Source organism: Oncorhynchus masou, chromosome 15, assembly GCF_036934945.1.
Source record: "Oncorhynchus masou masou isolate Uvic2021 chromosome 15, UVic_Omas_1.1, whole genome shotgun sequence".
Taxonomy (NCBI): domain Eukaryota; kingdom Metazoa; phylum Chordata; class Actinopteri; order Salmoniformes; family Salmonidae; genus Oncorhynchus; species Oncorhynchus masou.
In genome coordinates this window covers 6,443,182-6,455,483 of record NC_088226.1, presented here as the reverse complement: position 1 = coordinate 6,455,483, position 12,302 = coordinate 6,443,182, and the positions used below count along the sequence as shown (strand labels likewise).

General features: G+C 42.6%; 1 protein-coding gene across 1 annotated transcript; it reads right to left on the bottom strand.

The window, feature by feature from the left end:
* Positions 1–1,274: 1,274 nt before the first annotated feature.
* LOC135555419 (neuronal pentraxin-1-like) lies at positions 1,275–11,414 on the bottom strand. Its single transcript, XM_064987830.1, has 5 exons — positions 10,884–11,414; positions 10,248–10,455; positions 8,910–9,154; positions 8,432–8,611; positions 1,275–3,377 (listed from the first exon to the last, which is right to left on the bottom strand). The coding sequence occupies exons 1-5, from the start codon at positions 11,343–11,345 to the stop codon at positions 3,156–3,158; spliced, it is 1,317 nt and encodes a 438-aa protein (XP_064843902.1). The 5' UTR covers positions 11,346–11,414; the 3' UTR covers positions 1,275–3,155.
* Positions 11,415–12,302: the final 888 nt, after the last annotated feature.

The following is a 12,302-nucleotide window of genomic DNA, read 5'->3' as shown; positions in this document are numbered from 1 at the left end:
CGCAGAGGCTGAGGTCACTCAGGGGATAGATAGCCTGACTGCTGTTCTCCGCCACAGTAGGAATTATCTCTGTAACCCAACTCCACCTGTGTCCAAAACAGCAGGATGGCACCTGGGGAAAAGACTTCAGATGTGTTCCATGTCCCAGAGGTGGATCATGGGAAACCCACCACTCAACTGAGGTGGTTTAACCATGAATTATCGACCTGGCCTCATTACTGAGTTCATGAACCCTACTAGCTATAGGTCAAGCCCTGCCAATGGAACCATATACCACTGGTTTTACATGGTACTTCTGTGATTGTATATGGGATACAGGATGCATTGCAATGGGGCGGCAGGTAGCCTAGTGGTTAGAGCGTTGGGCCAGTAAACGAAAGGTTGCTAGATCTAATTCCTACCTGACAAGGTAAAAAGAAATCTGTTGTTCTGCCCCTGAACAAGGCAGTTAACCCACTGTTCCTAGGCCGTCATTGTAAATAAGAATTTGTTCTTAACTGACTTGCCTAGTTAAAAAAAATATATTGTGACATGTGCCCTTGTTTTTTGATATATCAGTGTTGCTGAACACCTGTTGTCATGCTTTACTATAATTGGATGTTATTCTCACGTCAGTCAAGTGTTTGTATGTAAGGAATGTATGTAGGGAAATGGGCATGTCGTCTGTGTATCTCAGTTACACTCCTCTCTACCTGTCGTCGACTCAAAGCTATTGCTAATAGACATCAAGCTTCGGGAATACTGGTGTGTGTGTGTTCTTACGTGTGTGTGTGTATTTTTATGTCAGGAGAACAGAATACTTCCCAGGTAGCCCTTCACCTTGGTGGCAATGGAATGCACCTTGAGATGTTGTCTGGGTCGCGGTGGCCGGGAGATTTATCCAGTGGTAATGAGGACTAGCTTTTCTTTAAAGGAGGAGGCAGCTAGTGTTGACCTTCTCTATCCTCTCCGGGTCCTGGCCACGTTTAGGGTTCAACTTTTAGGCTTCTGTTAGGGTTCTGTTACACCACCGACCCGGTTCATCCACTGATGCCACATACTGAAACCCAGGTCTCTCAATGCCTCTCAGTCTGTGCATATCTAGTATGAGGAAATGAAAGGGAGTGGTGTACAGAGGTCTCTGAACCTGCCATTGATTCTTGACAATAGGTTTCACAATGTTAATTGAGACTATAGAGAAATGTAAGAGGACTCTCATATGCTTTCAAAAACATATGTAGGCCTGTGACATGCATGGGTTACTCTTTGACAGTAATGTCACACTCACACAGGGGTAGATTCAGGTATCACAATTTTATTTAAAAAATTAGAACTTTTTCATATTTCAGTGTTGCCATGCTTTGAGCATATAACAATACAGTATAAAATCTCAACCCAAAAGGAGGATAGTAAAAGCAGATTTTGTTGATGCTGCTGCAGCAATTAGTTAAGTCATGCTGTTACTGTACAGATAACATTCCCATTAAAGTACAAACACCTCAATGAATTGCTTTTAAGTACAATAATCATCTCATTATCCAACGCAATGTGTTATGACAATAAACATCTCTTTTGGAAATAAATCTCGTTGTAGGTCTACAGGAAAATAAATACGACACAAAATACTTTGCAAATCATAATGAATGTGCTGAGTTATTTCAACATCCCAAGGCACCCAGGCTTGTATGTTGGCAAAAAAGATGTCATTCTTTACACAAAATTGCGTCAAGCAGGTGGTGATAGAGAAACGATAGCGATAGAGCAGAAAGCTGTGCCTGTTTCATAACCGTTTAAGTATACATTCCTTTTCAAGTCTACCCGTCGTTCACAGTGAAAATCCCAGGCAGTGGGAATATAAACAAAATCGCATGATTGGTTGAAATGCGTGTCCCCAGTCCAATAAAAACAAGGCAACAGTAAGCATGTTGTCCCCCACAAATTATCCAGCACCGCCCTTGGGCCAATCAGTATAATTTTGCAAATGACTGATTTCTATGGCAAGACGCATCATTCACCCAAGTTTCGTTAAAATCGGGCCAGTGGTGTCTGAGATATCGTGTGTGACTAACGTACATACAGTTGATGACTATAGCATCCCCCCTTGGACCAATCAGTGTAATTTTGTGAATGTTGGATCTCTATGGCAAGAGGCAACATTTACCCAAAATCGGGCCAGTGGTGTCTGAGATATCTTGTGGGTTAGCTAGACTCATCACTCTGAGTCATATGTTAAGTCTTGACAGCATTTGTTACAATACAAATATCCTTGACTAATGTTTGCCAGACCATGCCCAAGTGAATATTTATTGGTCAATAGTGGCCATGTTGTTTTAGGTATTAGTCTGGAAAATATTGTCAGATGCCACATATCAAGTTTCATGCAGATCGTTCATTTGGTGCCAGAAGAGTAGCTTTTCAGTGTTTTTCACAAAATTTTAAATAATGGAAATCCAGAATGGTGAAGCTTATTGGTCCCTGAGGCAAATTTGTTTCTTTTGAGGAGAGGGACATATGTACCGAATTTCATGACTTTAGGTCAAACGGGATAATGGGCGTGACCTTTCAAAGTTTGCATTTGAAACATTTCTGATCTGGCCAATCAGTGTAATTTTGTAAATGCCAGAAATCTAATGCAAGACGCATCATTCAAGTTTTGTCACAACCAGGCCAGCGCTGTCTGAGATGTCACGCGTGACTAATGTACGAACGCACTAATGTACTAACGGACGGAGACAGATCCCCAGTCCCCTCCCTGATTTCCTCGTTGGGGACAACTACATGGTCACCAATTCTATTGATGGTGGACGTTCTAAGTGGTCCTTTGTCGGGGAGTGCTGTCTGCGTCTGCACTGCGTTGTGGTGATATGCTGGCCTGTATGTGTCAATTGCTCTGAAGACCATGAGATAACAAACCGGCCAGTTGAACAAAGCGCTTTGAAGCATCCAACCAGATGCCAAAACTATCCAACTGAAATATCCAAGATGAACAAGGTCAGATTCTTATTTTTGACAGGTAGAAATCTAGTAAGTGTCCACACATAAAGAATTCAATATCTATAACAAATCCAGATGTCATTTACTGAAATAAATGCTTCTTTATCTATCAAATCAGACGTATTATCAACAGAGGCTTTACCACACGCATTTCTCATTGGCTTTTCACTTTTCCCTGCAGTTCAGTTCAGTTGACGACAAGCCTCAAATGTCCACTTGGAGGCTCCTCCGTAAATATCAATGCTGCTCTCCAACCACGAAAACACGTTGCCTATCTGCGCTTTGCTGCTGCAAGTTGCCAGGTTGTATATCTCTCCAATAGACAACTTCCGGTCCCAGATATGAAAATTCGCCAGGTCTCCAACAAAAGCTTGTGTAGCATCAAAGCCCCCTCCAAGCGTATCCTGTGGGAAATTATATTGAATTCATGAAGATGGATATTGTGCTAACACAAAGGAAAACAATATTTCAAGTTAACCTTTGGAGTTAATTTGTGCATTAAATCATTTATCTATGCGTCCATCCATGTGGCTTGTTAGAAGAAACCAACGATAGCTCATATATCAAATTAGTAGACTTTTTCATTTATCCAGATTACTGTTTTGACTAATGAATCACGTTACCATGCAAATGGCTTTTCATTTTGCCATTGCAGTGTGAGTTGATAAATCAGAATTGGGGTTGCCCTTTTTCGTCAGCCTTGCCTCATTCTTTACGCATTTCTGAGCACCTCCAAGACATATGATACCTAGTAATGGTGTAGTTACTTTAGCTAGAAAGGGAGATTGGTTGGTGAGGATGGATGGGAGTAATCTGCAACTGTCTAGCAATCCAAAGGTTGTGTGATCACGTCACGTTGGGGACAACTGTAGCATTTTAACTTACTCTTCCCCTAACTCTTTTTTGAAACTTAACCAATTTCACCTAACCTGCTATGTAAATTCCACTAACCAGTGTAATTTTAGTTCTCCTAACCTTTTACAAAAGTTATCCTAACCTTTGTTGTTAGTTCCCCTAACCACCAACATAAATTCTCCCCATAATTCTCCTTTGTTGTTATGGCGCAATAAGCAACCTGGTCCCAGAGAAAGACGTATAATACTATACGTCCCCCAAAGTGTAGTATAAAATACTTCATTCAGTTCATATGCTATTGTACGGCAGGGTAAGACGTACAATATACATCCTATAATTCGCATGATATTGTACGATCTCTATTCCATTCATAATGTAACGTACATAATGTAATATATCATACTAAATGGAGTGTCACAGATTTACCGACAGAATAATACGAATTGCCCCGAGACTATGTTGGTTTCATGAGTAAAAATGATAATTTCTCACACTCCCAGTGGCTAGAGCTGCCACTTTTTGGGAACAGAACACTATTCCGGACACATAAGAAATCCCGCTACGCCCTCCGACGAACCATCAAACAGGCAAAGCACCGGCTCTGACGCTCGTCAGATGTGGCAGGGATTGCAAACTATCACGGATTACAAAGGGAAACCCAGCCGCGAGCTGTCCAGTAATGCGAGCCTACAAGACGAGCTAAATACCTTCTATGCTTGCTTCAAGCCTTGTAACACTGAACCATGCATGAGAGCACGTGCTGCTCCAGACGACTGTGTGTTCAAGCTCTCCGTAGCCGATGTGGGTAAGACCTTTAAACAGGTTAACATTCAAAAGGCAGCTGGGCCAGACAAATTACCAGGGCGTGTACTCAGAGCATTCGTGGACCAGCTGGCAAGTGTCTTCACTGACATGTTCAACCCCTCCCTGACCCAGTCTGTCATACCTACATGTTTCAAGCAGCCCACCATAGTGCCTGTGCCCAAGAATGTGAAAGTAGTCTGTCTAAATGACTATCGCCACGTAGCACTCACATCTGTAGCCATGAAATGCTTTGAAAGGCTGGTCATGACTCACATCAACACCATCATCCCAGACACTCTGGACCCACTCTAATTCACATACCTCCCCAACAGATCCACAGATTATGCAATCTTATTGCACTCCACACTGCCCTTTCCCGTCTGGACAAAAATAACACCTATGTGAGAATGCTGTTCATTGACTACAGCTCAGCGTTCAACACCAAAGTGCCTTCCAAGCTCATCACTAAGCTAAGGACCCTGGGACTAAACACCTCTCTATGCAACTGGATCCTGGACTTCCTGACGGGCTGCCCCCAGGTGGTAAGGGTAGGGAACAAGAGATCCACCACTCTGACTCTCAACATTGCACCTTAGGGGCAATGCGGTGCCAGGACAACAACCTCTCTCTCAACATCAGCAAGACAAAGGAGCTGATTGTGGGTACAGGAAACGGAGGGCTGAGCATGCCTCCATCCACATAAACAGGGCTGTAGTGGATCAGCTTGAGAGCTTCAAGTTCCTCGGTGTCCACACCACTAAGGAATTATCATGGTCCACACACAGAAGAGGGCACAACAAGAGGTTGAAAAGATTTGCATGGGCCCTCAGTTCCTCAAAAAGTTATACAGCTGCACCACTGAGAGCATCTTGACTGGCTGCATCACCGGTATGGCAACTGCTTGGCATCTGACCACAAGGCGCTACAAAGAATAGTTATCCGGACCTCTATACCAGGCCCAGTACATCACTGGGGCTGAGCTCCCTGCCATCCAGGACCTCTATACCAGGCTGTGTCAGAGAAAGGCCCTAAAAATTGTCAAAGACTCCAGCCACCACATAGACTATTGGTTCACTAAATAGTTAGTCTCTATTGGTTCACTAAATAGTTAGTCCGGGGAGCATTGTTCACTAAATAGTTAATCCGGGGGCTATTGGCTAAATAGTTAATCCGGGAGCTATGGTTCACTAAATAGTTAATCCGGGGAGCTATTGGTTCACTAAATAGTTAACCGGGGAGCATTGGTTCACTAAATAGTTAGTCTGGGAAGCTATTGGTTAAGCTATTGGTTCACTAAATAGAGTCCGGGAGCTATTGGCTAAATAGTTAGTTATTGGTCTGGGGAGCTATTGGTTCACTAAATAGTTAGTCCGGGGAGCTATTGGTTCACTAAATAGTTAATCCGGGGAGCTATTGGTTCACTAAATAGTTAATCCGGGGAGCTATTGGTTCACTAAATAGTTAATCCGGGGAGCTATTGGTTCACTAAATAGTTAGTCCGGGGAGCTATTGGTTCACTAAATAGTTAGTCCGGGGAGCTATTGGTTCACTAAATAGTTAATCCGGGGAGCTATTGGTTCACTAAATAGTTAGTCCGGGGAGCTATTGGTTCACTAAATAGTTAGTCCGGGGAGCTATTGGTTCACTAAATAGTTAATCCTATTGGTTCACTAAATAGGAGCTATTGGTTCACTAAATAGTTAGTCCGGGAGCTATTGGTTCACTAAATAGTTAGTCCTATTGGTTCACTAAATAGGGAGCTATTGGTTCACTAAATAGTTAATCCGGGAGCTATTGGTTCACTAAATAGTTAATCCTAAATAGGGGAGCTATTGGTTCACTAAATAGTTAGTCCGGGAGCTATTGGTTCACTAAATAGTTAAATTGGTTCAGGGGAGCTATTGGTTCACTAAATAGTTAATCCGGGGAGCTATTGGTTCACTAAATAGTTAGTCTGGGGAGCTATTGGTTCACTAAATAGTTAGTCCGGGGAGCTATTGGTTCACTAAATAGTTATTGGTTCACTAAATAGTTAGTCCGGGGAGCTATTGGTTCACTAAATAGTTAGTCTGGGGAGCTATTGGTTCACTAAATAGTTAGTCCGGGGAGCTATTGGTTCACTATTTAACTACCTGCATTGACCCTTTTTGCAGTAACTCTTTGGACTCACCACATACGCTGCTGCTACTGTTTATTATCCATCTTGTTGCCTGGTCACTTTATCCCTACCTACTGTATATGTACGTACAATGAATTCGAAAAGCATTCAGACCCCTTGACTTTATCCATATTTTGTTACGTTATAGCCTTGTTCTAAAATTGATTAAATTATAGATTTTTCTGTCAATCTACACACAATGACCTATAATGACAAAGCAAAAACAAGTTTTTAGAAATGTTTGCCAATGTATTAAAATATAAAACAGAAAGTTTGAAGGAATTGTCTGTAGAGCTCCGAGGTTTGTGTCGAAGCACAGATCTGGGGAAGGGTACCAAAACATTTCTGCAGCATTGAAGGTCCCCAAGAACACAGTGGCCTCCATCATTCTTAAATGGAATAAGTTTGGAATCACCAAGACTCTTCCTAGAGCTGGACACCTGGCCAAACTGAGAAAACGTGGGACATGGGCCTTGGTTAGGGAGGTGACCAAGAACCCAATGGTCACGCATACATCCTCTGTGGAGATGGGAGAACCTTCCAGAAGGACAGCCATCTCTGTAGCACTCCACCAATCAGGCCTTTATGGTAGACTGGCCAGACGGAAGCCACTCCTCAGTAAAAGGCACATGACAGCCCGCTTGGAGTTTGCCAAAAGGCACCTAAAGGAATCTCAGACCATAAGAAACAAGATTCTCTGGTCTGATGAAACCAAGGTTTAACTCTTTGGCCTGAATGCCAAGCATCATGTCTGGAGGAAACCTGGCACCATCCCTATGGTGAAGCATGGTGGTGGCAGAACCATGCTTCATGGCTGTGGGGATGTTTTTCAGTGGCATGGACTGGGAGACTAGTCAGGAAAGAAGGATGTGAGAAACTCCCAAAATGTAGGTGTGCCACGATTGTAGCATCATACCCAAGAATACTAAAGCATGTAATTGCTGCCAGATGTGCTGAAGTACTGCATAAAGGGTCTGAATACTTATGTAAATGTATCTTTCTGTTTTAAAAAAAATACATTTTCTAAAATTTCTAAAAATCTGTTTTTACTTTGTCATTATGGGGTACTGTGTGTAGATGAGGAAAGTTTTTTTCTTAATCCATTTTATAATAAGGCTGTAATGTAACAAAATATGGAAAAAGCAGAAGGGGTCTGAATATTTTCCGAACGCACTGTATCTCCCTCAATGACCTCGTACCCCTGCACATCGACTCAGTACTGGTACCCCGTGTATATAGCCAAATTATCGTTACTCATTGTGTATTTATTCCTCGTGTTATTATTTGTCTATTTTTCTATTATTTCTCTTTTTTCTCTCTGCATTGATTGGAAGGGCCTGGAGGTAAGCATTTCACTGTTAGTCTACACCTGTTGTTTACGAAGCATGTGACAAATATTATTGTATTGATTTTATTTGATAATTGATCCAAATTCATGCCTAAACGGGATAATTCCTCCATCTTATTATGGAACCTGAGAGTCAGAGGCTCAGGTTTTTAATTGATACATAAGCCTGTTCCTCTCTCAAGGTCTGACTGATGCTATGTTTATGCTATTGGCCAAGTCCCTTTTGATATTATGACCTAAGGTACCAAAGTTTATTGATTAAAAACGGACCATTAAAATTGTAATGGACATACCTGTTCTTGTCCCAATATCAGAACACCTTGTGGTTTGATTGGATGGTATGGAGCAAGGTTTTCTCCACTGCCCCTCATGACTCCATCTTGGAAAGCCTCCCATACTCCATCTCGAGTTGTCCATGTGACACAGATGTGATGCCACTTCCCGTCGTTGATAATGAATGGTAATTTAGCTACCTGGAATGGATTTCAGTATTTTCTTTAGTATATACATGGGTGGAGTTTTTTACATTTTTTATCACTGCAGCAAACTAAAATAAATAACCTTGCATACTTATTAAAAACCTTGAGGCTTTATAGGCAGTGTGGTCTAATTCAAAAATGATATTTCTTTGTATTTTGCAGTGCAGGCATTCATGCTACAATCAGCATGTTCATATATTAAGAATAATTTTGATGCAATACTCTGCTTTCAAATAATATTTTGTATACTGTTGGTGATATATGCATCATGTGAAATAACATGTGAGTATACCTTGTCATTGATGAGTATCTCCATAGGATTATTCCCCCACTCAATCAGCACCAGCTCGTTGGCCTGCCCTGGCACTGCGTAGGAGAACGGCGTGCCCACCCCTGGGGATGCATTAGATTTGAGCCACATGCAGACAGTGAATGCATACATCTCAGGGAGACTCTTCTTCACTTTGGCATACATGTAGTTGGTCCTCAACGGGAATGTCAACTGGAATTTATCCAGCGGCCTGTTTTCTTTCTGACCTGTAAACAAAACAGAGGACAAGGTTAAAGATGTCACCTGTCACAATAATTATTGTGGGCTAGCCTAGGCCTATAGATGCAGTCCTTGACTTGGGCAGGAGCTCACCGGTACTGAGTACTGGCACCTCAAATGTTCTACTGCTTGAGCTCCTGTTCCTCTTATAGAATAGCTAAGACATATTGTGGATCTCCTGAACCTAAATATAAACAGTACCAGTACCCAAAATTAGTACAGAAACATATTTCACACCAAGTCAAGCACGGCATAGAAGTTAGAGCCTTTTATATCGGCTATGTGAGTGACACCAATTTGTTGGACATCAATGGTGGAACATTTGTCCTGTCTTTAACAACCAACTGTGAGTCAGGTCAAGATGAATGTGAGGATTTGAGTTTTACTTTTTTGAAGGTTGTCAAATATGTCGCTGAGCATCACCTAATGTGCAGGGGAGAGTTGCAACGGATTGCTGCTGAAGGTTGACTGATCAATGTAGTTATACAACAAAATCCTGTTTCTTGTGGTTCCACGTTTTTTTCTGCGGCATGATAGGCATCACATGAGCAAAGGGGTTGGAATATCGGTCCTGGTCTCTCCTCACCCTCCTCGGCGGAACTTTACAACAGTGTTTGTTGCCCGCTATAAGGAGCTGGAGCGTTATGCCATAGGGTCCTGGCGAACTTTGCTCTGCTCAAACCACTAGTGGTGCAAGTGGAGACGGCTGTTACAATAGAATTTAACAATTTTGATCTGCATGAATGACGGGAAAAGTGCTGAATACAGAAGGTTGCACCATCCTTTTTGTTTACGGATGCCTTAAACAGTAAATCACCTTAAGCCACACATCTTTGTGGAATTGGATATGCAAAGCAATGCAGCTATTCGCCGGATCCCATCCCCCCCGGCCATGCAATGGACACCAGCCATATTACCAATTGATTTCGTATATTGACATGGATCTATTCATTAGTAATAAACACCACTTCAGTTGGATTTGAAATGTCTTTCAGAATAGCTCGTTTTTGTTTTTTAAACGGCGATACTAATTAGTTAAACTATGCTGGCCAAGTATTTGGCGCGTTTTTGAGCTCGCACCTTTCTCGAGGTCGGTGATTCTCTGGTGCAGTGATGTGAGAGTCGACTCCACTCTACCGCGCTGCTCCGTCTCGTTCCGCAGCCCAGGCTTGTCATCTTCTATACTGTTCACGCGGGATAACACCTGCTTCTCCAAATCGTCGATTTTACTCTGTAGCAGGTCTTTCAGACTGTTCGCCTGGACCGAGTTGTTGTTCCGACTGAATTGCTGTGGAATGAAATAATGATTAGTTAAAAATTTAAAAAAGTTTTAAAAATACTGAGAAACATTACAACCCATATGCTGAGGGACATCGTAAAGCTAATGCCAGATTAATTTATTTAAGGTTCATTGCCCTGTGGAGTTAGCAACATGGTAGCCTACATCAAGCAACTAAATTCGTCTCCGGCAAGGTGTCTGTTCTCAGCATGACTTGTTAAGTTTCACGATTAGTGCAGAGTATTAACCTACATGGTGGAGGGCTGTTCACCCCTGGAAGTAAATGTGATAAACAAAGTACGAGGGCGGCAGTGCGAGTTGGACAAGACAGTGCAACGTGATTCAGGCCATATTGTAAACATGTCGTTTTTCACCCCAAATGATTGGTGAAATGTATAAAGGCTATTATTTCGTTAAGATTAGGGTTCTCCACATACCTCGAGATTTTCTAATCTCTGTTTTAGAGACTGTAAAGTCTGCGATAGTTGCGCCAAAGTGTCCGAGGGACCCCTTGATACATCCCCCATAGTATTTTTGGTCCCCGTCTCTTTTCTCCTTCCCCCAGGTCCGGGCTCGGGCGCACTCTGGCCCTCACAGCGAGTTAACTTGGAAGTCAGTTCTCTGATAGTCTCTTTTTGGTTCATAATGGTCTCCTTCTGCTGTAGGACGGTCTCCCGGAGCTGCATCACAGTGGTCTTCAAATCCTCTCCAGGCATACTGTTTTGTAAGGTAGCGGCGCATATGTCCATATCCTTGGGCACCGACGTGCAAATAAATTGAGTCTGACCACCACCAAAGTCTTGGCACGAACCCTCCACGAATAAGTAAGAAAGTATAAAAAGTTTCCAAGAGATTGCCTTCTTAATGGTCTGCATTTCGCCGTGTGTGTTGTGTTGCATTTGGTTTAGGAGCAGCGGTGGTGTGTTGCGAGTGATTTCAGGGCCACGGAGCTGTCGCTTTTTGTTGTAATCCGTCCGTGGCGCGCGCCCGGTTTATATAGCGCGCGTGGTCTGCGCTGATCAGATTCACCCCATCACGGAGAGGAGGGGAGGAATCGCACTCTCGCAGCTTAATCGCCTCTCAAAGTGAAGGTGGAAGGAGCCTCACGCTCAAAGATGAAACTCGAGGCTCCCGGATGCTAAATCATTCATCACGACGACAATTTGTCATTTCTTAATGTGTATTATTCATTAAACATTTGTGGATTGGTAAACAGCAATGACATTACTGGGTATCAGGAGAGTCAGCTGTGTTCGTTTTGTGCATATAGGCTAAACCGACAGAACTGAATTCACACCGAAAGGAAGTTCAGGGACCCTCAACAGCATGTCTGATTCCCCTGTGACCTGTGACACTGATAGCCCCATATACATTTTCTCATGTTACAATATTTATAATAGATAACATGGTTTGCATGTTTACAGCAGCCAGCACAGCCATTAACATCAATATAATTACACGAGCAGCAGCTGTATTACCATCAATAGCTGCACTTCTTTCACTGTCATACCCAGGTTTATTAGGATGTTGTTAAGTGGTTTTCTTTATTTGGTACATTGCATGTATTTCTCTTGTACAGTATAATTTTGGTGAAACTTGAAAATAATTGAATGCTCTAAATTAATATGTTCCTAATCTTCTTCATCTGTTGTCAAGCTGGTCCACCTTAAGTCAGGCCCCTCACACAGGCATGGTAGTTTGTAAGTGACTCAGTGGTAATAACCAGAATTATGTCTCATGGGGTGTCAGCCTGTGAGGCCCTTCGGGCATCTAGGCTTGTGCACTGATTCCCTGAGTGTGCTACATCCATGACACTTTATTTGGGGGGTGGGGTGGGGGGCGGGGTGAAAGCAAAG